Raw genomic sequence first — 26,327 nt, 5'->3', positions numbered from 1 at the left:
GGCTGCAGTCCTGTCCCTCTGCCTTCCCTGCACAGAGGAGGATCTACCAGCTGTGCTCTAATAGTCTCACTCCTTCATGTTTTCAACTGTTCAAATGTTTGCTCAAATGGCAAATATTGGCTCCAATGGCTTCCATGGTCAGGCAGCAGTCTAGAGACAAAAACTGAGCAAAACTTGAGATCTTGCTTTTCATGGACCTACCTGGCCATGGAAGGAGACAGAATACATCAAAATGTAAATAAACGCATTAGCTGGGCTATGAAGACAATCAAATAAGGTGGGCTGATAAAGTCCCCCTCTTAGATATAAAAATCCTCTTGGGCCAGGATCCTGCTGTTGCCTTGTATTTCAATGCCCGGTTCTAGCACAGTCCTAACTGGTGCTCTCAGTAGCATTGCTCTAAACAATTGACCAGCAGTAACCAAAGTAGACTGGCAACAGCCCCAAGAGATGAAGAGAGCCCTTTTCCTCCTGGCATGAACTTTTCCAAACTACAAGGATGAGGAAATGCCAACTCTTTATATAACTAAGAAATCCTAAGACATGGGGTTTTTTGTTTGCTTGGTCTGTTTCTTCTTTTGTTTTTTAAATGTGATTCTTAGGACACCTGCCACAAAATCATCTGGGGTCTTTATTAAACAAAATACAAACATCTGGGCCCCACCTCAGACCCACTGAATCAGAATAACTGGAGAAGGAGCCCAGACAACTGTATTTTCAATGACTTCCCAAAGAATGTGGATGCTACATTGCTGATGTTTGAGAGCCACTGCTCTAAAGCAAAAGTACAACGCACAAGGCTTCTTTTCATTTCAGTTGCAACTGTCTCCACAAAGCATTCCTAAGAAGCTCGTCTGTAAATTTCCTCTGCAGAAACTGCAGCACCAGTCACAAGCTGATTGTTCAAAGAGATGCAGGGGGAGATGGGGCCCGTGTGACGAGAGCAGCCCATCAACTGATCCATTCATTCAAAAAACTCCACATGCAGAAAGACTGGATGGCTTTAGTGTAAGCGCCTCACTGTCTGGGGAGCTGAAGGAGAGACTTTCTGGAATATTCCCTACCTGTGAAGAGGGCATGGTAGCGGAGGCCCTTCTCCTTGTCCTGATGGGAGCAGACATCAAATAAGTAGGCTTTGATGGGCCCATCAATGAAGTCAGCAGCAAAATCAAAGAGAACCACACCTATCATGGTGACACTTATGGCCCAAACCAGCTTCCTCCTTGGGTTAGCAATCAAAGCTAAAAGAAAAATAAACATTGGTCTCCTAAATCCTGTTTTAGAATCATCCATCCGTGTTTTGTAATTTCCACCTAAACCTCTTGTCAGAAAATCATCTCTCTTGCTTTTATTTTGCTTTTTGTTCCAAATAAAATAGCTTCATATTTTTTCAGGTTTTAAAACATTATGCAAGTGAATGTCCAGAAAGCACAAATCTATGGAGACAGAAAGTAGATTAGTGGTTGCCTAGGGCTGGTGTATAGGAGAAAAGGGGAAGTGACTGTTGACAGTAATGGGTTTCTTTTTGGGGTGATGAAAATGTTCTAGAATTAGGGAATGGTAATGGTTGCACAACCCTATGAATATACTAAAAGGCACTGAATTGGACACTTTTAAGTAGTGAAATTTCTGATGTATAAAATATCTCTTTAAGGCCAGGCGTGGTGGCTCAAGCCTGTAATCCCAGCACTTTGGGAGACCGAAGCGGGTGGATCACGAGGTCGAGAGATCGAGACCATCCTGGTCAACATGGTGAAACCCCGTCTCTACTAAAAAATACAAAAAATTATCTGGGCATGGTGGCACGTGCCTGTAATCCCAGCTACTCAGGAGGCTGAGGCAGGAGAATTGCTTGAACCCAGGGGGTGGAGGTTGCGGTGAGCCAAGATCGCGCCATTGCACTCCAGCCTGGGTAACAAGAGAGAAACTCCGTCTCAAAAAAAAAAAAAAACAAAAAACAAAAAAAAAATCTTTAAATAAAAAGTATGCATGTTTATTGCAAACAATTCTAGGGATATAGAAAAAGCTGAGGGAGATGCTTCCAATCTCAGCCCCTGAGAAGCTCATGCTTTGAGGTCTCCTTTTACACACCTCTGCACATGTAGACACACATGTACAATGGTAGTCAAGTGCAGTGCTTCTCCAAGTTTGGCATGTTGAACTATCGCTTGTACATCTTGCTAAAACACAGATCACTGGCCCCATTTCCCAAGCCTCTGATTCAATGGGTGGGCCTGAAGTGGGCCTGAGAAACTGCATCTCTAACAGCCCTGTTGCTCACAAGGGGCAGGTCAGAAGCCACACCTTGACCTACACTGGAACAGCACTGATGCAGTAACTATATAATTTCATGCAATTTCATCTCACAATTTTTAACAGCTAGATAGTCATTCTATGGATACCCTGTAATTAATTCACCCAACCTCCTATAAAAGACACATTGTTGTTTCTCTTGTTTCAGTTTGTTTTTTAAACTTAAGAATAGCATAGATTATATATACACGTTTTAAAAATTACAGTATAAAATTAAATGAAAAATAAGCCTACCCGCAGCTTCTCACCTCCAGTCCTTCAGTAATCCTCCTTAGAGTCAACAAAGCTTATTGGCTTTCTGCTCATCCTCCCAGAAATATCTTACATTTGTACATTTATGCTTTTTTTGAAATATGTACAAATGATAATGATTATCCTGCCTCATAATCATCTATGGGGCTAGCTTGAGAGTTAATGGCCTAAAAATGTGTGCTATTTATTGTGACCCTTTCTGCAATGCAACTTTATTGTACTACCATCAATTACTGATTAATTGGTAGCTGATTAATGGCTAGAAAAAAATGCCTACCCTCAGGTTTGTTTTTGTCCAGAATTTTCAATGCCAGAAATGTCCCCTTGAGCTGGCGGGCTTATGCCCTATGCCTATTAAGAGGCCCTACATAAAACTATGAACAGAATGACTCATTTGGATACACAGGTGATTTATTATAAATATGTATGGAGCTATTTGGCAGCTGGTCAATTTGATAAAGTATTAAATAGAGCATAAAGGGCTCAAAAAGTAACTCAATTGATAAATACATAAAAATATTCAATTTGATAAAATAGATACAAATTTAATCCTGTTTTTAAATCTTCACAACAATGAAAGATATTTATTTTTATATTTCTAGAAGTAGAGGCTCCCCAGCCACAGAATCTGGGCCAAATTCGTCAAAGATGGAAGTTCATTGTAACCTAGGAGAGATCCATTCTAACAAATTTCTACGAAAGGTCAAACAAATTAACATTCTCCTACTACAGAGGTGCACACTAAGACACACATCCCTGCCCACCCCACCTTGTGCAGTCCACTTACCTGCTACCACGGCATCCCCATTGAGGTACAGAGCCATGCCTACCAGCATCATGACTCCCAGGGTTAGGATGTAGGGTCTCCGGCGGCCCCACCTGGACTGGCAGTGGTCGCTAGCTGATCCGACCACAGGTTGCAGCAGGAATCCCAGGACGGGGCTGAGGAACCACACCATGCTGTACAGACTATTGGGCAGACCCACGCTGAGCAGGACTGGGGTCACATACGCTGCCTCCACCGCATAGCAGAACTCCCGTCCAAACATGGCCATGCTGTGCATGATGAGTCTGCCGGTGGGTCTTTTAGGAGGCTCCACAGGGTCAAAGGGGCCATCATCAGCTAGGGATTTATAGATGTGGTGGCCGGCCTGCCCACTGTTGCCACCCATGGCCACTGGGAGAGGAACACCTCCTGCGTGGTGCTAGGGTCTGTGCTTCAAACCGGATTTGACGTGGAGCTGAGCAACAACAGAGAGGGTCAGGCTGGAGGAGGGGCTCAAATTCTTTCCTGCCTCTAAGATCACAAGTTATGATGAGAGGGAGGGGGTGGTGCTGGAAAGCATGACAGAGATTAGTAGCTGTGAGTGAGCCCTCTGGCTCCTTAGAAAGTTGGAATGTTTTTCCAAAGAGGTCTTCCTTTGTAATGTTCTCTCTCTCTCTGTCTCTCTCTCTCTCTCACACACACACACAATTACACGAGATCACACACACACATATGGCTTTTCTCCCTCTCTCACATACACGTTATTACACATGATCACACACATTGCTTCTCTTTCACACACACTATTATACATGATCACACATGGCTTCTCTCACATGCATGTTACTTCACATGATCACACACAGTTTATCTCTCATACACAATATTACATGTGATCACATGCATGACTGCTCTCACACACGCTATTACACATGATCACACATGGCATCTCTCTCACACACGTTATTACACATGATCACACACATGGTTTCTCTCTTACATGTTATTTCACATGCTCACACATGGTTTCTCTCACACATTTGTATTATACATGATCACACATGGCTTCTCTCTCACACACATGCTGTTACACATGATCACACACATTGCTTCTCTTTCACACACACTATTACACATGATCACACATGGCTTCTCTCTCACACACACATGCTATTTCACATGACCACACACATGGCTGTGAGGTAATAAAGCCTTATTATATAGAGGTTATGTCAAAATGTAAATAAATTGATACCTTTTGATAAACTTCTTTTTAGAGATATGGACATTCTATCTTTTCCTGACTACAAGTTTTCTGCGCACACAGCTCAGGGGTGAAATAACCAGATTTAAAATGTTGGCAGGTCACACCCTTCCCCAAATCATTAGTTGTGTCATATCGCCCTAATATTTTTCCTTGTTGCACTTAATACTTTTTACAATGAGATAATTCTGGGTTTATTCCATATCCTGTGTTTGTCTTTGATTTATTTAAGAGCAGAAAACAGGTCTGTTTTGCTCATTATGGTATCCCCAGCAACTATCATGATACCTGGCACATAGCAGGTCTTCAATAAATATTTGCCAAAGGAATTACCGAGTGAACAAAACATATACATTACATTTTGTGCTGCCAGTCAGCTGCCTGTCTGCTCAGCTCAATTTCCTTTGGTGCTCTTTATCTTATGGGGCTACATTTCCAGGGTTCCCTTGTTTTCTGGCTTCTAGGTAGATTTGGCCAATAGGAAGCACTGGTAGGAAGAGTAGAGGTGAGAGAGAAGAAAAGCGGCCAGGATATTTCCTTAGATTTCTTTCTCCTCCCTGAGAGATTGCTGGCAGTGTCTGTGTCTCCAAGGTGGGTCCAGCAACTTTGGCTTCTGGATCCAGGTAACACCAACTTTCCCATCACCCCTGCAGCCTTGGCTTCTAGTTTTGTGGCCCTGGCTTCTAGTTTTGTTCATATCTGGGTTGCCTCACTATCTCCTGGGTTTCTCTACTCTTTCATCATCAGTGGAATTCTTTACATTAAATTTCCTCTGGTTTTAAAGACTTTAAACGAGTTATATTTTCCTTGCTGGACCCTGAGTTCAAATCAAAATTCTGAGTTGTAGGAAACACAATCTTTTGTATATATATTTATTTACAGACAAGGTCTTGTTCTATTGCCCATGCTAAAGTACAGTGGCTCAATCCTAATTCACTGTGGCTTCAAACTCCTGGGCTCAAGTGATCCTCCTGCCCCACGCTTCTGAGTAGCTAGGACTACAGGCACACAACACTATGCCTTGCTATTTTTTTTTTACTTTTATTTTTTGCAGAAATGGAAGTCCAGCTGTGCTCCCCAGGCTGATCTCGAACTTTTGGCCTCAAGTGATCCTCCAAGCCTGGGCCGGAAAACATAACCCTATGGGAAAGTTCCTAAAAATGGTTGAAGAACAAAACTGAAGGCCATAATATGAAAGCTTAAATTCTGATTCTGCCTCTTCCTAGTTGCATATTCATGAGCAAATAATTTCAACTAGTGTTTCTAAAACTATGCCAAGGCACCCAGGGCATTAGAGTGACCTCACAAGAGTATTTCAGGATATTTAAAAATTTGAACACAGTAAACACATTGAAAGTCAACATCTGTCAGACATCACATGAACTTACTAGTAAGGTAGTTCATGCTTTCAACATAAGATTGCACTATAATCCTTCTCAGGATTTCATACTTCTGTGAGGCTGGGTTTTCCAGTCAGTCTGATAAAAAAGCAAGTACTATGTGGACATCAACATGGAGCAGAAAATGAGGACAGCAGCATCCAATCTGATTCCAGCTGAGAAGCTGCACAGTGTGCAACAGGTACATACATCTTCTTAGTAAGTAGTTGTGATTAACAATAAAATAGAAATGAAAAATACATTTTCTTTTGATTTATGTGTATTCTATTTTTCAAAGAGCTAATAAGTTGTTAGGACATAAATATTTAATATGTTGGGACCTAATTATTTATAAATTGAATGGTTAGATATTTCTTTTGGTTTAAGCCACCATGAAAAAATTACTGAGGCACTAAGGGGAAAATGAACTAAGAATCTCTTCTGAGTCTCTGTTTTCTTATCAGTAAAATGAAGAAACCTGTCCCACCTTCCCCTTACAGTTGATTGTTGAAGGACAGTTGAGATACTGTGCATAATGGACCTTATTGATGGCCCACCCAACATCCACTGTCTACTCCCTCTGCTCTGATGGCACCTGGATTAGATTGTGGAATCCACTCCTTCCTCATATGCCTTTGGGAAGTTGAGTCCAGGGAAGCTCCAGGAGCAGGCTGGTTTTATGTAAAGATAATCCTGTCTTCTTTGTCAAAGACTGGTTTAAGAATGGCTTGTTACTTAACTCAATCCAAGGAGATGCAAGACAGTTTGCTGGGGGCTCCTGAGATCTTTATGTCTGGGTATCACTGTGTGTGGGCATTAAGATCCAGAACTTGGACGAGCCTGAGGAGAAATCAAACACACAGAGAATGGAAAGTTGATAGCCCAGAGAACTGCAGGGAAACAGGGCTCAAGTGACTGGATACAGGCAACCCTAAAAGTCACTGTCCCTCTGGACTCTAGGGAGTGAGCCAAAACATTTCCTTATTATTTTGGAGACTGTTATTTGCAGATGAAGGCATTCTGATTTGATACACGTGAAAGTATTTTGTAAATTACAAAGTGTGATGTAATTGTTGCTAAAGTTTGGAATGTGCTTAGAGGGAGAACATGAACCCCAAGACAAAAAGCTTGAATGCAACCACCCTGTTTCATGTGACTTATTTATCACTATAGTTTCTGGCATTTCACACTTCCTACATTGCAGAATCAACAGTGTAAATACATGTATATCAATGTCTTCAAGAACATATAATTCCTCTTTCACTAGAATTTGCTACCTTCAATTGCCTGCTTATCTTCCACTCTCCTTAAAACTTCCTATTTTCAGCCAGGCGCAGTGGCTCACGCCTGTAATCCCAGCACTTTGGGAGGCCAAGGTGGGCAGATAACGAGGTCAGGAGATGGAGGCCATCCTGGCTAACAGAGTGAAACCCTGTCTCTATTAAAAAAATATAAAAAATTAGCCAGGTGTGGCAGCAGGCATCTGTAGTCCCAGCTACTTGGGATGCCAAGGCAGGAGAATCGCTTGAATGTGGGAGGCAGAGGTTGCAGTGAGCCAAGATCGTGCCACTGCATTCTAGCCTGGGCAACAGGATGGGACTCTGTCTCAAAGACAAAAACAAAACAAAAACAAAAAATATTTTTCTATTTTCTCCTTACCTGTCCCCCTTTCTTATTTCTGAATCTACAGTTTGTCAAAAGCTAACTGAAAACACAGAAGTGTAACATTTTTTGCACAGGGTCTTAGACTCTTGAGAAAAAAAGGAAAGTATGGGTCACTAACGAAAGCTACTAACCTTGCTTTTATATATCCACTCTTTAAAAGTTCACAACCTACAAAAAACAATTTTTCATTTGAACATTTTGTGTAAAGTCCACTAATGACAGAAATCAGTACTCTAAGCTAGCCTGTTTAGTTACTAATGACAGAAATCAGTACTCTAAGCTAGCCTGTTTAGTTACAGATTTTGCCAACTTGCTTTTATCCTTTCTCTCACTGGTCCATTCGACAGGTATTTTTTTGAGCACCTATTATAACAGTAACCAAGGTAAAACAATTTGGTTCATATCCCTTAGGACAGTGCTACTCGAAGTGCAGTCATTGAACCAGAATCATAATCACTTAGAAGCTTGGTGGCACATCCTGGGTCTTAGAATCTCTGGGGGTGGGTCTCAGGAGTCTGCTTTAACAGTATCTCCAAGTAATTAGTTTGCTTGCTAGAACCATTACTCTGGGAACGTATGTCCTAGTGAATCATTTTGTAAAGTATAGTAAAGGCAATTACTGTCCTTGTAGATGTGTACGAAGTGCAGTGCAAACATAGGAAGGGGTTTAGGAATAGGAGCTAATACTGTTCACCTAGGATGTTTAGGCCCTTCACAGGCATCGTCATAGACATCACAATGACAGGGTGAGATGTGAACTCTAGGCCCTTCTGACTCCACAACTCATAATCACTGTACAAAACTACTCTAGGGTTGAGAAGCACAGGAGGTTTCACAAAGGCGGCTGTGCTCCAGCCCAGTCTGAGTTTGCTAGATCAACAGGCTGGAGCAAAAGGGGTCTTGATAATCCTGGAAAATAACAATGCAGTATACAGAAAGAAATGGAAACAAGAGAGACCATGACATAGAAATTTCAGGTGGTCCAATATAAGTCCTGGGGAACAGGACGACAGGGATGGGATTGGACAGCTAGCTAGAAGTCTTATTGTAAGTAAAGAGTTGACATGCTATGTAAATGAGTTTATATTCTACTGTAGGAGAAAAGAACAACACACGATTTTTGTAGGACTGAAAATTGAGTGTGGTGTCGAAAACACCCAGAGTAGTAACATGATAAAAAATATTAATAAGGCAATGATACTAGAGGTCAAGGCTGATAGGGCAACTGAACGGGAGTCTTGGGAAGAGATAAGAGGGGCCTGAATGAAAACTGCAACGGGGGCTAGGCAGAGGGCATGGATTCAAGTGCTGTTGAGGAAGAACTGACAGCACTTCGCTCTTGAGATATATTCATTTAATAAATATTTACTAAGTTTCTGCTATTTGCTTGGCACTATTCTAGCAACTAGGGCTTTTACAATGAATGAAACATACAAAATCCCTCATAAAGCTTCCATTCTAGTGTGTGTTGGCGGGTTGGGGGGGAGGAGGGGTTAATAAGCAAATATGTCAGTAGTGATACATGGTACAAAGAAAAACAAGATGGGGTGAAGGGATAGCAAGTGATGAGGTGGCTCCTATTTTAGACAGAGGCTAGGAAAGGACTCTCCGCAGCAGGGGAACTAGGCAGCGACCTCAATGAAGTGAGGACAAGCTCAAGGCCTATGAGGGCGGAGGGAGGCATGGTGGGAATGGAAGCAGGAGACTGGTGAGAGAGGAAGACTTGCCTGGCAGAACTCAAAATGATGGCACAATGTGAGAAAAAGAGGCATGTCAGTGAGACTAACAGGCAGCTGCACAGAGAAGCCTGGCTCCCAGCAGAGAGGACCAGATGGAGGGGCAGGAGTTATCTGCTGGAAGCCTGGAGAACATCTGCCAACATTCCCATTCAAAGACACACACTGAGTGATTTCCAGTCAAGTTGAAATGGTCAGACTTCTTCATCTAAGAACATTCACTCTGGTAAACAAGCAAAAAAGATTTCAAGGAATCACAAAATGCAATTTAAATGGTATTTAAAGGGTTTTCTTAAAAGCTTTGTGCAAACTTAAAAGCACAAGTACACTTTAGGGAAAAAGAAAGCTTTATTTAATAAATTATACTAATTCATTCAAAATATAAGTACGCAAGTATCTTAATATCAACAAATATATCAAGCAAACTAGAAGGCAGAGTAACTATCATAATTTAGTATAAGTACCCAAAGGATTTCTAAATCAAAAGTCCTAATGATAACCATTTTCAGAAATCAATCATCACTGCAGAATCAGAGTCTGTGGTTTTTTTGCTGATTAGAGTGGTAGGATACTGCAATACTGTTCCTCCATGTTTCCATGCACACCATGTTGTGTGTTACACTACACTGCAAATGCAGTATTCAAACTCACTTGAGCTGTGGGCCTGGAAGTTAGAGACTAGCTTTTACCTTATGACTTTCAATGATTTTATCTGAAGTGAGCTGATCAATCTCTTTGAGGCTGAATCCAAATTCTTTAAGGATCTCCTCAGTGTGTTCTCCTACAAAAGGATCCCTTTTGAAAGAAGGGACAGCTGGAGTGTCTGACAGCAGAGGTGCAGGGCGGGGGCTCACGTCCTGCTCCTCATTGGTGATAAACGAGCCCCGTTCCTTGTTGTGATCATGACTGACAACCTCCTCAAAAGTCAGAACTGGAGTCACACAGGCATCTGTGCCATCAAAGATCTGACACCACTCTGCCTTTGTCTTCTTTGCAAATACATCTGCAAACTTCTTCTTCATTTCTGGCCAATCATTCATGCTCATCTGATTGGGAAGTTCATCAGGCTTTAGCCCAAGTCCTGAGGAAAAATAAAATTTCTAAAATTATTATGATTTGAACAGAGCCAATTATAATCAATGAAAATGAATGCAGAGCCCATTGTACTATGTAAAATAAGATGTTCTAGAATAGCTTTTCAAACGAGGCAAGAGAAAAAAATGTAAAGTCAGTTTGAGGTTGGAGCAAAAGGCTAAAGAGGGCAGAGGTAGTCAGACTTGTCACTACCCAGATTTTATTATTCATGTTTCATCAAAAGTAGTGTTCAGTAGCCTGGTTTCCAGAAATTGCTTTCCTACCTCTTAGTAGATTTTGAAAAACAATTTCCCCAGGATGTTATTACAGTCATACTAAGTTAAAACAACTCCATATTTTCTATAATGTACTCAAACCTTATTAAAAAATACAATATTATCAATTTTACACATGACCATCTCAGTTTCCAAGGAAGAAGCCTGAAGACAAATTACTTAATTCAGGATTACAATTTTATAAATACATTCATTTCTCTTTATTTTGTTAAAATAGAAGAGCTGGAATGGCCAGGAGTAGTGGCATGATTGCTTGAGCCCGGGAATTAAAGGCCCAGCCTGGGCAACACAGCAAGACCCTCATCATCTACCCATCATTCATCCATTCATCCATCCATCCAACCATGTATATATATATATACACATTTTTTAAAATGAAAGAGCCCAAAAGGGCCAGGCATGGTGGCTCATGTCTGTAATCCCAGCACTTTGTGAGGCCAAGGCGGGTGGATCACTCAAGGTCAGGAGTTTGAGACCAGCCTGACCAACATGGTGAAACCCAATCTCTACTAAAAACACAAAAATTAGCCAGGCGTGATGGAAGACGCCTGTAATCCCAGCTACTGAAGAGGCTGAAGCAGGAGAATTGCTTGAACCCAGGAGGTGGAGTTGCAGTGAGCCAAGATCATGCCACTACACTCAAGCATGGGTGACTGAGCAAGACTCTGCCTCCAAAAGAAAAAAAAAAAAAGGCAAAAATAGCTTTTTGTACCAGGATAAAGGACTTGTAAGGTAACCAAAGTCTCAGGCAAACTGTTTCTATAACAAACATGACAGAAACTTATCAGCCAGTCAGTCTACAGTGAGGCATGTAGACTTTCTGGCATGAAAGGGACTTCAAGGGCCCATCAAGACGACAGTGCAGAGGACATGAAAGCAGCCACCTGGGGATTTAACAGGAAAGGTGGCCTCTCTAGCTCTTGATCCCATCTGTGTTTTCTTTACCGATTATGTAGGCTTACCCCTGCAGACATGTCCAAACTCCAATGCTGATTAAATTATACCCAAAGGGCAGGGTCACTTTACAATAGTTGGTAAACTATGATGCATAACACTATATATAAGTTTAGCCAAGTTAATTGAATAATCCTCACTTCCCTATCATGATCAAGGCTAATTATAAGTTGCTCTGAAGATGAAGCAGGAAGACATAAATACTGAAGCTGCTTCTTAGGGTTTTGAGGGCCATGAGGAAATAAGAAGCACTAACAGAGTTCCAGATTTGTGTAAACAGCCTCTGGTGGAATATATAGGCACATTTTCTTCTGTAACCACCAGTCCCATTCAAACACTAGGAAGGATATGAGGCAATAATTTCAGGTTATCACTATGACCTACAGAGAAATGCTTTCAAGGATGTCTTTCACTTGGTGATCTTTCTTGATTACCCTGAACTCTGTGACTGAAAGGCACATAAAATGAGCAGCAAGCCAAAAGTAGTGATCTTCACATGCTTTTAAAAGTTTCTTTTTACCAGAACTGATCAGAATCATAACACTAAGTAAAGCTGGAGAAAATATGTTCTTTAACATTATACTCGAGATTACACAAATCATAGTTTGTATGCTAGAAAAATACTAGAAATCAAAAGCCTCCAGATCCTACCCCAACTCTAACACCCCAATTCTCCCATTGTCTGCCATCTCGTCTCAGCCTATAATCTCCCATCCTGTCCATAACCCTGACCAAGCCCACAGGATTAAACATCAGTGGTTTAAGGTGAGCTGTTTGCTATGCTCCTAACAATCCAATACGGAACTTGGAATCCAGTCCCAACTCTCAGAATCCATAATTGTATAAATACAGTGATAGACTGTGGCTAGTTGTTATGGTACAATCACTATGAAATTTCTGGTATTTTAAGTCAAAGAGATTTTTCAGGAACTGGCCTGGGGCCTCAGACACCATTTAAAACTTGGGAAAGCATATTTTGATTTCAAAAAAACTACCATACACATACATTCACACACATACACGTAATTAAACAAAATGCTTATTCTTTTAAGTACATGTCATAAACTTTACTGCTTTATATTAAGTATATAGTAAGCAGTCAAAACTCATGTTAAGCATTCAATGATATATGTCCAGGATGGCAATTGTAAACATTATTTTTATAATGAAAAATTGGAAAAAATGTAAAGGAACTTGCAATAGGGAACTAGTTATATAAATTTTAGTACAGGCAGATAATGAAATACATGATATGACTGCTATATAAAAGGGGTGAGGGTGAAGATCTTTTGTACTGACATGAAAGAATGTCTTCGCTATATTGTCATATAAAAAGAGCTATAGGTCGGGCATGGTGGCTCATGCTTATAATCCCAGCACTTTGGGAGGTGGAGGCAAACCGATGATGAGGTCAGGAGTTTGAGACCAGCTTGGCCAAGATGGTGAAACCTCGTCTCTACTAAAAATACAAAAATTAGCTGGGCATGGTAGCGGATGCCTGTAATCCTGGCTCCTCAGAAAGCTGAGGCAGGAGAATCATGCCTGGGTGACAGAGGTCATCCAGCTTTTGAAAACCCGGGAGGCAGAAGTTAGGTTGCAGTGAGCCAAGATCACATTGCACTGCAGCCTGGGAACAGGATGAGATTGCATCTCAAACAAACAAACAAACAAACAAAAAAGAGCTATAGATTATATATATATATATATATATATATATATATATATATATATATATAACATTGCAAAACAGAAAATAATTGCTGAGTATAGTGGCTCATGCCTGTAATCCCAGCACTTTAGGAGGCTGAGGCAAGAGGATTACTTGAGCCCAGGAGTTCAAGACCAGCCTGGGCAACAGAGTAAGACCCCGTCTCCATAAAAAATCAAAAAGTTAGCCAGGCATGGTGGCACATGCATGTGGTCCCAGCTACATGGGAGGCTGAGGCAGGAGGATTGCTTAAGCCCAGGAAGTCAAGACTGCAGTGAGCCATGTTGGTGCCACTGCACTCAAACCTGGGCAACAGAGCAAGACCCTGTCTCAAAAAATAAAATAAAATAGAATAATTGTGTGTTTGTATGTGTACAGTAAAAATTCTTGAAGGCCACATCCCAAATTTTTCCAAAGTAGAAGTACAAAGGAAAATCTGCATTCTTACTTTTTAAAATCTGAATTGCTTATTTTTTTTTTCTGGCAAACATATAATTTTAAATTTTTATTTCATTTTTGAAAACTGTGGTAAAATATAATCCCAGCACTATGGGAGGCCAAGGCGGGCAGATCACTTGAGGTCAGGAGTTTGAGACCAGCCTGGTCAACCTGGTAAAACCCCATCTCTACCAAAAACACAAAAATTAGCCAGGTATGGTGGTGGGCACTGTAATCCCAGCTACTCAGGAGGCTGAGGCAGGAGAATCAATTGAACCCAGAAGCAGAGGTTGCAGTGAGCTGAAATCATGCCACCGCACTCTAGCCTGGGTGACAGAGGTCACCTGGCTTTTGAAAATTATCTATTGATAAACAGCTTTTGGAAATTATCTATTGCTTATCTGATTGTACTATAAGAGCCTTGTTATTTCAAAATGTCATAAAATTGTCAGTGTTTTCAGACTTTTTTTGTCCTAGAAAACGGCAGGGACATAGCAGAGTATGCACCTTAAAAAGACTTTGCAAACTTATGTTTAGCAACTGAAGATCTAGATTAAAGTACTGTCTCAAAGATCTAAAATACAAGGGGGAGTAAATTAGGTATGTAATTAGTACTATCTCGAAAAATTATTATTATTTATTATTATTATTTGAGACAGAATCTCTCTCTGTCGCCCAGGCTGTAGGGAAGTAATGCAATCTCAGTGCACTGAAACCTCTGCCTCCCAGGTTCAAGTGATTCTCGTGCCTCAGCCTCCCCACCAGCTGGGATTACAAACACACGCCACCATACCTGGTTAATATTTGCATTTTTAGTAGAGACGGGGTTTCACCATGTTTCTCAGGCTGGTCTTGAACTCCTGACCTCAAGTGATCCACCTGCCTCAGCCTCCCAAAGTGTTGGGATTACAGGCATAGCCATTGCACCTGGCCCTCAAAAAATTATTATTGACATGGGGGTTTGTCCAGTAGGACTTGAGAGAGAATTAATGTATATGTGATTAGTAAAAGTGCTATTTTTGTAAATAAATATTACAAAAATTTTTTTATGAGGAATTTTGGCATGGACTAGGTAGAGTAAGTGAAAGGTGATTTAACATGCTATCTCCTCTAGCCATGTGTCAGCTAAGGATCCTAGGTAAACTTTAAAGGTAGATGGGGGTTAAGAATACCATAAAAGGCTGTGGATGCAAAAACAGGGTGCTATAAAAAATCAGGGGAGTTACACAGTTTAAACTCATCAGAAGAATACCTAGAAGAGGGTGAGCAGGAGTGAAGGGGTTGGAGCAATGACCCTGCTAGAAAAATGTTGTCTTGTTTCATCTTCAGTGTTTCCAGAAAGGCTCGTTCATTGAGGAGAAATGTGGATGTGAAACATGAGCACTCCATACATGCAGCAGTCCTTCTTCATCTGAGGTTTGTTTTCTACAGCTTCAGTTAGCCACAGCCAACCATGGTCCAAAAATATTGAATGAAAAATTCCACAAATAAACAATTCATAAGTTTACACTGCATGCTGTTCTGAGTAGCATGATAAAAACTTGCAGCATCCTGCTCCATCCTGCCCTGGACATGAATCATCCCTTTGTCCATCCTATCCACACTGTGGGCGCTACCCACCTATTAGTCACTTAGCAGCCAACTTAGTTATCAGGCTGACTGTGCAGTATTGTAGGGCTTGTGTTCAAGTAACCCTTATTTTACTTCCTAAAGGCCCCAGCAGGCAGAGGTGATGCTGGCAATGTGGACGTGCCAAAGAGAAGCCTAAAGTGCTTCCCTTACATGAAAAGGTGAAAGTTCTCAGCCTAAGGCAAGAACAAAATGTGCATGCTGATGTTGCTAAAATCTATGGTTAAGAATGAATCTTATATTCATGTGATTGTGAAGAAGGGGAGAAGCAGAAAGAAATTCATGCTAGTTTTGCTGTCACTACTCAAACTGAAAGTTACAGCCAAAGTGCATGGTAAGTGCTTAAGATGGAAAATCGCATTAAATTTGTGGGAGGAAGACATAAACAGAAACATCTTCCAATTGACAGCAATCAGGTTTAGTACTACCTGCAGTTTCAGGCATCCACTGGGGCTTTTGCAATGCATCTCCCACGGATAAGGGAGGACTATGGTATATGTTTTAAAATAACAGGATACACCAAGGAAGAGAGTTAACTTCCAGAATGGCAGAATGAGAACCTTCAAAACCTGCATTAAAGCAATGAGAACCCTAGCAACAACTGTCAGAATCAACTTTTTCATAATGCTGGAAATTAAAAGCTTGCAGCATTCCAAGGAGCATTTATTCAAGAAAAACAGCTGAATCTCAGTAAGACCAGTGAGCTTTGTGGTGTTAGAATTTGTGCTAATTTCATCCCTCTCCCTGTGGTAGCCTTGAAAACCAGCTACCTTTCAACTCTGGTTAATTCTGAAAAACAGCAGGAGAATAGCCCCGAGAGGAGGAAAATGAGTTTGGAGCTTCCCCTAAAAACCTCATCCCCAGAGAAATGACATTATTTAGCCTGTCTGGCAGCTTCCTGAAAGGCTCCATTTTCAGGGCTTGTCTTTCTGTGATCTGACTCAGAGCTCACTTTGCTCTACCCCTAAAATGTTAATTTAAAAAAAAAATGGCAGTATTTTATTTATTTTATTGCAGGTGCTGTGAGCTGTCTAAGGTGGTGTTACCTGTTGCAGCTAATGAGATGGTAACCAAGAAACCTAAAAGAAAAAACGGGGGAATGGGACATCCCCAACAAGGAATTTTTTACAACTCCTGAGAAGGCCACACATGTGCACACGTGCAGAGCAGTGTGAATGCCTGGGAGAGATCTGAAAAAGCCCTCCTCTCTCACCTCTGGCTGACCTTAAGGCTCTTTACAAGCAAGAAGTTCAGGCACATAGTGCCTCAGAAAAAGACATCATAGATTCCGAAAGTCTTTAAAAAAGAACTAAAGAACATCCACAGCAAAAGGGGAGTCGGGGGAGACATATGAAGGTGACTTGCCTTTGATCAGCAGCTCATAGAACTGGGGTTCTATTGCTCCCACGGCCATGAACTCCCCATCTGCTGTCCTGTAAGTTGTATAGAAAGGTGCTCCACCATCCAACATGTTCTGCCCTCGAGGTGCTTCCCACAGATTAAATTTCTGAGTTTTCCACAGAAAAGAACTTAAATATGCTGTTCCTTCCACCTTTGAGAAAAGTGAATACAAAACAAATCCAGATAATTCAAGTGTCAAAGCATGATTCATTCTTCTTACTCAAGATTAAAATCTGTATAAAAATGCTCATCTTAGTGTGTAGGAAGATTCTACCCAATTATGCAACTTCTTTGGTATTTTCAGAAAGTGAGGTAGAGCAGGTTTATGTTAGAATAACAATTGGCTGCACTATTCAGTTCTGAAAATACTGTAAGACTTAGAAGGTATGACTTGTTTTCCATTTCAAATAGGATTAGCAAAATGCTGGCGATTTTTTAAGCTAGGTCAGGGTACATAGAAGGTCACTGTACTCTTCTACTTTTTACCTATGTTAAAAACTGCCAGGATAAAAAGTTAAAAATAAAGAAAAAGAGCTTTTAAAAATGCATCTTCTGATCTCCATACCTATAAACACACATAGATACACAAAGCATACTACCTTTTAAAGGTAAATCACCTAACAGTAAATTTGGCACATTCTAGCTCGATTCCAATCCTAAGAAAACTGCATTTGAGTATAATATATATGTTATCTTTAATAATCACTAGAAAGTTATAAAATAAACTAACAGTATGGATGGCAGGTATATGCATTTTCTGAGTCCAGGCAAACTAGTTTGGAAATGCCACCTTCCCACTGTCCTGAAGTTAACACGCAATCAAGTATAATTAAGACAAGGCTCAAACTCAACACTGGTCTATCTGAAGAAGACTATGTTCTGATCTTTACACCTTTTATAAGCCTAATGTCTCCATTCCCCCAGGGAAAAGGCCCTCAAGCATCCTTGCCTCAATAGTTACAGATAGAGGAGGCCCTGTTCCAACTTCTAGCAATTTCTCAGTTACTGGCTGTGAAACAACCACACAATGTATCTTTGGCAATATCCAATTTTCCCTTTCAACTTGAAATTTCATGCCCATCTGAATTTATGGCTGTGACATTTAGTATCACCAAATAGCTGAGTTCACATAAGTGGCCTATGGCAGTGCTCCTGAGACTGGCTTACACAGATATTAGAGTTCCATATTTATACACATACATACATATATACACATATGCATATATACGTGTACTATTTTAAATTTATGTTTGCTATTTAATCACATATTTAAATGTATCCTTTACCAAATTCTGACACATCAGAGCCTCAACGCATTAACATTTGTTGTTAGATTTTAAAATAAAGCTTTTCCTTCCAATTTTGCCTAAATTTTACCTTGTGTTTGGAACACTATTAAGGAAACTTGTTCTGCATGGGTCTCCTGCCCTCTTAATTTCTGCTTGCTCATACAAAACCAACAAGTTTGACAAGGAATAATAAACGAATAATAATGAAAAATAAGCAAGTGCCTGCTTTCCGTTCAAGCTTTGCTTCTCTGAGAGCCTACCCCGCAATCAACAGAGCAGTAACAGATGAACTGGAAGCAAGCTAGCTTGTCATACGGTGCAAGAGAGAGTTTTAGCAGAGAGTTCTGAATACTATTTGTCTGACTTTTATGTTCAGGCCAAAGAATGTGAAAAGTTTTTAGTTACCATAGTGAGTCAACCTTGAAACAAAACATTTCCATTCTGCTTCATCATAAGTGAAATGCAATCTGGAATTTAAGCAAGCTATTTAAAAACTATAGGTTGTTGTTGTTGTTGTTGTTGTTTTGTTTTTTGAGATGGAGCGTTGTTCTGTTGCCCAGGTTGGAGTGCAGTGATGCAATCTTGGCTCTCTGCAACCTCTACCTCCTTGGTTCAAGTGATTCCCCTGCCTCAGACTCCTGAGTAGCTGGGATTATAGGCGCCTACCATGCCCAGCTAATTTTTGTGTAAAAATTACAGGCATTTCTAACTTATCTCCGTAACTCAGGATTTTCCTAATATCCAGTCAAAACAAAATGTAGTAATAAACTGAATACTGAAAGTCATGAGACGATCACCCATAAGCTCTAACTTCCAGTGCTTATGTTTAGAAGTTTTATTGGACTGACAAAACATAAATACTGAATATGTAAACATAAAATATCTTATGCTAATAAAATATCCCTTTAATCTCTTTTATATGTTGAACGTCCTGATGAGATTGCTGAAAAATAGATGCACTAACAGAGTTATAGGTACAGTTGGGCTTACTCAGGACAAAAACAGTTTCTGGTCTAATCCTTAGCATTAGAAGAGGGGACAGGACAAGAAATACAGTAGGAACCCTCCCAGGCTCAGTGCAAGGCCTGGCAGTGGCTACCCTGGCACATGGCTTCTCTTTCCCCACGACTCACACACCATGCATGCCACAGACGAGAGCCCCCTGACACAGGGAAACCACAACCTCAATTCACCACCAACCTTTGATATTGTTAAAAGAAAGACTTTAGACAAATTAAGAGTTTAACAGAACAAAGAACGACTCATGAATTGGGCAATCTGTGGAACCAGGCTAGGTTTAGAGTGACTCTAGTGTAGTCGTGTGAACTCATGGAAACAAAAACGAAAGGTGATGTGCAGGAAACAGAAGTGAGGTACAGAAACCGATGGATTGGTTACACCTGGGCCTTTGCCTTGTTTGAACACAGTTTGAACAGCTGGCCACCTGTGATGGGTTGAAGTACGGCTGCTGTGATTGGCTGAGACTTGCTGCTTGTTACAAGAGGTTACAGTCTGTTTACACAACCTGAGATCACAGTTCACGATGTAAGAGAAACTTTCAGGTGGAACTTAAAATACATAAGGGGACAGTTTTAGGCTACACTTAATTTAACACTCTTCTCATCATGTGGGCCCAGATTGAGTGTAAATACAGCAAAACGCACTCCACATCCCACAGTTATCTTAACTACAGTTTCCAAGGAAACAGCACTATGAAAAGATAGACTCCGGGTCTTCACAGGCAAGCCCAGGTCTGGAATTATACTGCTAAAAAAAAGTAAAAACTTCTGGTCCATTAGAAGGGATCTGCCTCCCCTTAATCAGCTTCCACAATTGCTTGCGTTACAAGAGTTCTTAGTGATGAAGTAATGACTATGATTTGCTGATCTTTTTAGCCTTGAGTAATTAGCAAACACTTATATACCCTAATGGAAATACAAACCCAGAAGAAAGATTACAACATTTTCACATACACTAAAACCTTACTCTCTTATTTTATTTATTTATTTATTTTTATTTTTTTGAGACAGGGTCACGTTCTCTCACCCAGGTTGAAGTGCACTGGTGTGATCTTGGCTCACTGCAACCTCTGCCTCCCAGTTTCAAGCAATTCTCGTGCCTCAGCCTCCTGGGCAGCTGGGACTACAGACACCCACCACCACGCCCAGCTAACTGTTTGTATTTTAGTAGAAATGGGGTTTCACTATGTTGCCCAGGCTGGTCTTGAACTCCTGACCTCAGGTGATCCACTCACCTCAGCCTCCTAAAGTGCTGGGATTACAGGCGTGAGCTACCATGCCCGGCCAACCTTACTATCTTCTAATCATTATGTAATTCTGATTAGCTACATTCTGCTAAAAAAAGCAATCACCTTTTTTTAAATATTCGATGATAATCAACTGTATGTCCTCAGCAAATTATTCAAATTATTACTAGAGAAGTATCTAGCCTTAAATTTTCCTTAACACTCCCAAGGCCCCATGTTTGCTCCTTAGTTCATTCCTTTTGGACTCCATGGACTGTGCCCATGGGGCAGCAGAGGGAAGTTGTTGAAAGCAGTGGCTTTAGGGTCCAACTGCCTGGGGCAGTGCTTTGGACCCTTTCCCATGACCTGCTTTAGGGACGGCAGATAACCTCTCCAAGCAGTCAACTCTTCAATGCCAATGACAGTAGCATGTGTCCCTCAGAAAGTTGTGTGGATCAACGGAGGGAAGGCCTGTGGAAGGTACTGGCCTTGAGTTTGGCAGGTTGTGGTATAAAGCCGGTGCTGCTAGCTCATGCTGCAACTGACTACGCCAGGAGCTGGCCATAAAAGATAAACCACACTCCACTGCCGCTGCTAAACACTTCAGAGGGGGCACACAGGAAAGTGTCAGACGTGCCCTGATGAAGTGCCCCACAGGCACTCAGTACAGGGGTGGTCATGATTCACCATGAAGACAAGGAAGCATAGGCCGAAGTTTTGGAGATGAGGGGTTTCTGGTAGAAAATGCATTTTGCGAAGATCGTCAAGGACCCAATCCAGTTGACACTCTCAGTCTCTAAATTCTTAAGGTGTCCACCAACATTTGAACTTCTGACCATTCCTTTCTTTGGTTCCCATGACAACACTCCCTTCTGTTTCTCAACTAACCTCAAGTATCCCACCTGGATATCTGAAAGGCAGTTCAAAATGGAAATGACTAAAACTGAATTCCTTTTCTTTTAGTAAAAATAACCACAATGACAAACTTTTACAGAAGGCCCACTGTACACCAGGCACTGTTCCCACACTGAACAATGGATGAACTCACTGAATTCTCACAGCATCTAACGATGCTATGAGGTGGATGTCATTATTATCTCTATTTCACAAAGGAAACTACAGCAAAGGCAGGTTAAGTAACTTGCCCAAGATCACAGAGCTGGTAAATGGCAGAGTTGGGGATGGAGGCAGTCAGCTGCCACTCTATGCTCTGGCCACTGCTCCAGGCTGCCTCATCCTTCAGCAGTCTTTCTTCAGGACACTAGCAGGTCATCCAAGCCAGAAACCTGGGATCCAGCCTTGACGTCTCCCTCTTTGCTACCTGTCAGTCCATTATCAATTGCCAGTAATTTTACATCTCAACTACTCCTTCAATGCAAACCAACTCTACCATTTACTGCTGTCGTACTTGCCCTGATGTCTTCAGCAATAATCCAGTAATTGGTCTCTCTACTTCCAGTCTTGTTTCTTCAAATCCATTCTCCATCCTACCTCCAAATGTCTGTGATAATGGAAACATGGAGTGGAGCTAGAGTGGGCTCTCTTACCCACTAACTGTGAGATCTTGAGCAAATGGCTGTGCTTCCATTTCCTCCTCTTTAAAACAATAAGGTATTCCTCATGCAGTTTTGAGAATAAGAAGAAATCACACAGGGAAACTGCTCAGCAGAACATAAGGCAAGCACTCAGTGGATGACAGTGAACAAACAGAAGCATTATGATATCAGAGCATTCCCTACAAAACGCAGCAGGAAGGTTTAGACAGGGAGCTCCATGATACCTTAGCATCCCTAAGAATTTTCTCTACCTGCTAAGGGAGACTTCTTGCACTTTTTTTGAAAGACAACTGCTTGAAAATGATATGCTAAGCACAAGAGATAACTTGGGGAAAATTGCTGAAATATTTAGGTTGGCACAAAAGTAATTGTGGATTTGGCAAAACCTGCAACTACTCTTGCACCAAACTAAAACAACATAGGAATCAGATGAGTCACAAAAAGTTTAGAAAATTGACTCCAAGAACAGATGATCAAAATATGACATTCTAACAGATATATAAAGGACATGAAGCTATTTTAAAAAGAAAAGGATATCCTTGGTAACTTGGATTGAAACTTCAAATGTCATTTATCTCTTGTCTTCTTCAAAAAAGGATTTTAAGCAGCCATATCTTACACTTAGCGACAAGTGGCAGGCATCTACCCCAATTAATACTTACCATATTTGCATCAATGACCTGACCCTTGCCAGAGCGTGTGCGTTCAAAAAGAGCCATTATAATGCCCAACGCACACATAAGGCCACCACCAGCAAAGTCAGCCAGGAGGTTCAGCGGGGCATATGGATTCTCATCACTTCTGCCAATTTTTGAGAGAACACCTACATCATTAAAAACAAATTTAATGTCTCTTTTAAATTTAATCTCTTAAAATAAATATGTGAGCATCTTAGAGGAATAACCAATCATCTCTCCAGTAGATAATCTAAGTGAAAGCTAGTATACAACACTTTTCCAAATCTGAGTTTAGTCAGCAAACTTACCAACAGGCTTTCCCTCAAGACAGGATCCTGGTTTTGTTTTTTCTTCTCTAAAACCTATTCCATCCACCATTTTCAAAATATTGCTAAGCTTCTACTCCCTCAGTTTTGGAAAAGAAAATGATTATTTGTTTTGTGGTTTTAAAACAGTAAATGCACTTTCATTCTTATTAGAAAGAAATGCAAGAAAATACTTGTACACAAGAAAAAAAGGAATCTAATTTTAAAACAGATGTGAAAAGCCAATTCTATATACACTTCTTTCCTCAGCCTTTAAATGTGTACTCACAGAAAATCTGAAACTTCCTTTAGTCAATAACACACAGTTCTTAGAATTCTGGAATCAGGCCAATTTTACATGTTGTCTCTCAGGCAAAAACTCTAATAAAGTGATGTTAGGATCTGAAAACCATGGGCTTTTTCTAGTGTTCACAGAAGTCTGAAACAATGACTCAGGCAATGATTCTCAAGGTGGTGGGTAGAGATTTGATGGGGAGAAGTAGCTCTCAGAATCTAACTATTATTAACATTTTCAAACTACAGAGCAACCATCCCTAGTACCCATTAAGCCTCTTAATTCCTAGCAGGGGCTTGTCTGAGAATTGACTCAACAAATACAGTAAACGAATGATAGTAGTTAGCACATTAGCACATCCTTCTAACATGTTAAGGGGTACGGTGAGAGAAGGTTGAGAATGATTGTTCCAAGACCCAAACCAATCTATTTTAAACAACCATGATCTGCTGATGGATTTTGATAAATATTTAAATCTTCACCTTTAAAAATTCTTGTTAATCAACATACCTATAGATCTTGATGGAATAAACTAAAAGTGTAGACTAAATTTTTTTTGCAACATACCTGACAAAGCCAAATAGTTGATATCATGGCCAGCTAACCTAGAGAAGCTTCCTGACTGGCCAAATCCACTCAGCCTGGCATAAATAAGCCTTGGATTCTCCCGCTGCAGAATCTCTGGGCCAAGCTGGAGTCTCTCCATGACACCTTAAGAGAAAAGTAACAATCTTCTTAAGAGAGCATGAATTAAGAATGAGGATAATCTCTTCTCTGAGGCAAACATAAAATAGCACTATTGCAAGTAATATTAATGACATTTGCTGCGGGCTGATAGTATGTTTCCAGCAATTAAGGACCCAAAGAGTGAAGCCACCATTTCTGGAATGTGTGGCTTCTTCCCAGGATGTAATTTCTCCTGGCGTATCCTATTTCCCTCTAGGTTTATCCAAGGCTATTTATTGAATCCCCAGCGCAAGGTCTCATCCCTTTAGGAAATCCCTTTTCTCTTTCTGTACTGCATCAGTGTTTGCCACGTCCCACCTCACCTGCACTTGCTCGTACATACATATACTTAACTTCCCTACCAGCTCATGAGTGTCTCCTGCAGAATTCACACCTGATCTGTTTCCATGGGCGCTTAAGTGCCTAGCATCTCTACCTTCATGAAAAAGCTCAGTACCCATCTGTAGAAAGAGAGGTGAGTGACAATAGTAACTGAGAGCTTTTCCGCTATCAGCAAGTATAATATATATTGCACAAACCCCAGGTAGCGGCACCTGAAGTATACTGGGATTAAAAGTGATCAAGATTATAATAAACTCACCATTCCAGTAATGGTGGCTTCACTTTTGGGGTCCTTAGCTGATGGAAATACACCATCGGCCTACAGCAAATGTTATTAATTGTACTTGCAAATAAGGCTAAAATAAATCACAAAAAACCTCTAGTTATCTTCGTAGATAAACAACAGACACAACGCCTCACTTGGAGGCTATATCCATATTCCAAGCCGGTGTTCCTCCTGATTACAAGACGTTGGACAAATTAGTTAACCATGCTCAGACTCCCTCATCTTAAATGGAGCATTCTTAAATTATTACACAATCTTAATCATAATTGTTACAATCCTCAAATACGGCTGTGAGAGTCAAATGAGTTAGCACATTTAAATAAGCCTGGCGTCCTGTAGACATTCATTCATTCACCATTTACTGATTTCCTGTTACTGATCAGGCAATGCTTTGAATTTCTATTTGAACAAAATTATTCTGGCAGCTGTCTGAGAATGAACGGGAGCGATACCAGCCCCAAACACCAGTTTTTAAAAGCCTGTCACAGCCGTGTCAAGGCAGTTGCAGCAGGTATAGAGAGAAATCGTCCAAGTGGATTAAGTAGCAAAATGACTGTATTGGTCATCACTGAAATTGGACGTGGTGAAAGGAAGATTGGAGTCCTTGATGAAGTACAGGTTTCAGATTCAGGCACTCACTGAAAAAAATAATACAGAAGGTGGAGATGCTGTTTTAGAAGGAAGAAGGAAAGGCTCAGTTTGGGATTTGTGGACGATGCCTAGTGGAGAGCCCTGACAGCGATGCCCAGGACCTGTGTATGCCGGTGTCTGCGACTCCGAAAAGGCAGAAGTCTCTATAAAAGGTGAAAATGGTGGGAATGAACAAGGGGAGTCCAGGGAGCAGATGCTGAGAACTGAAGCTCTCCCAGGCAGGGAGGGTTAGCCTGGGTTCTTGGATAGCTTCAGGGTACAGCACTCCATAAACATAACGGAATGACCGGGCCTATATGCAGTTTTCCAGGGAGGGAATCTTATGGCTTTTTTTAGATCTTCACAGGGTTCAAGACCCTCAAGAAATTAAGAAAGGCAAATACAGAATGTTTATTAGGAAAAAAACAAAAAAAGGATTTTGGGAAGGAGTCAGAGAGGCCAAAGGAGAAACCGGGCAACAGCAGTATCTCAGAACCCGAGTTTTGGACCATTGTCTCAAGGGACGAATGATCACCAACAATACCCTAGGAGCAAGAACATCTAGAATGCTGGGGCCGCCGAGGGTTCCTGCGGCAACGGGGCCAAGGTGTGGCAGGCGCAGCCTCGATGGCACGGCCAGACCCCTACCCTCCGCGGGGACTTTCCGAGAGCAGCCCGCGGGGCCCGGGCTCACCGCTGCGGAAGGGCTCCAACAACACGTCCGACTGCGCGCACAGACGCCGCAGCACCGCGACTCCCCGGGGCTGCTTCAGGTCCAGCGCCAGCGAGCGCTTGCCCCGGGCCAAGCCGCTCACGTCGTAGCGGGAGCCGGGCCGGTCCACGCGCATCACCCGCGCCCCAAAGTCCGCCAGGACCATACCACAGAACGGGCCCGGGGCCAGGCCAGCCAGCTCCACGACCGAGATGCCCTGCAGCGTCATGGCACTTACTTCCCAGTTCCCTCTTAGGAAGCTGAGCAGCCCTTTGCTCGGGCCCAGCCCCTCGCAGGCAGCCCTACCCGGCCCCGGATGCCCCGCCCCGAGTCCCGTAGCTCCGCCCCTTTTTGGTGCGCCTGCGCGAGTCCACAGAGTCTGCGCACTA

The 26,327-nt window shown here is 41.5% G+C and overlaps 2 protein-coding genes across 3 annotated transcripts in view; both read right to left on the bottom strand.

Annotated features, from left to right (window-relative positions):
* Nucleotides 1–3,739, bottom strand: part of SLC45A2 (solute carrier family 45 member 2) — a 42,015-nt gene extending 38,276 nt beyond the window's left edge. The window contains exons 1-2 of the mRNA XM_003936217.4: nucleotides 3,353–3,739; nucleotides 1,065–1,241 (exon numbers count right to left, since the gene is read on the bottom strand). Of these exons, the coding sequence (XP_003936266.1) occupies nucleotides 1,065–1,241; nucleotides 3,353–3,737 (562 nt within the window). The 5' untranslated portion in view covers nucleotides 3,738–3,739. The remainder of the gene's footprint in view (nucleotides 1–1,064; nucleotides 1,242–3,352) is intronic.
* Nucleotides 3,740–6,727: 2,988 nt separating this feature from the next.
* AMACR (alpha-methylacyl-CoA racemase) lies at nucleotides 6,728–26,265 on the bottom strand. 2 transcript variants are annotated; one of them, XM_003936219.4, is made up of 6 exons: nucleotides 25,921–26,265; nucleotides 23,810–23,953; nucleotides 22,628–22,788; nucleotides 16,840–17,026; nucleotides 10,065–10,456; nucleotides 6,728–6,814 (listed from the first exon to the last, which is right to left on the bottom strand). In XM_003936219.4, exons 1-6 carry the CDS (start codon nucleotides 26,165–26,167, stop codon nucleotides 6,791–6,793), a joined length of 1,155 nt encoding a protein of 384 aa, XP_003936268.3. In that variant the 5' UTR covers nucleotides 26,168–26,265; the 3' UTR covers nucleotides 6,728–6,790. The 2 variants fall into 2 exon arrangements, with proteins under 2 accessions (XP_003936268.3, XP_074242777.1); XM_074386676.1 differs by lacking the exon at nucleotides 6,728–6,814 and adding an exon at nucleotides 9,493–9,598.
* Nucleotides 26,266–26,327: the final 62 nt, after the last annotated feature.

This window comes from Saimiri boliviensis, chromosome 1, assembly GCF_048565385.1.
Source record: "Saimiri boliviensis isolate mSaiBol1 chromosome 1, mSaiBol1.pri, whole genome shotgun sequence".
NCBI lineage: Eukaryota > Metazoa > Chordata > Mammalia > Primates > Cebidae > Saimiri > Saimiri boliviensis.
Note: the sequence above shows the minus strand (reverse complement) of the source record. Positions and strands in the feature narration are given on the sequence as shown.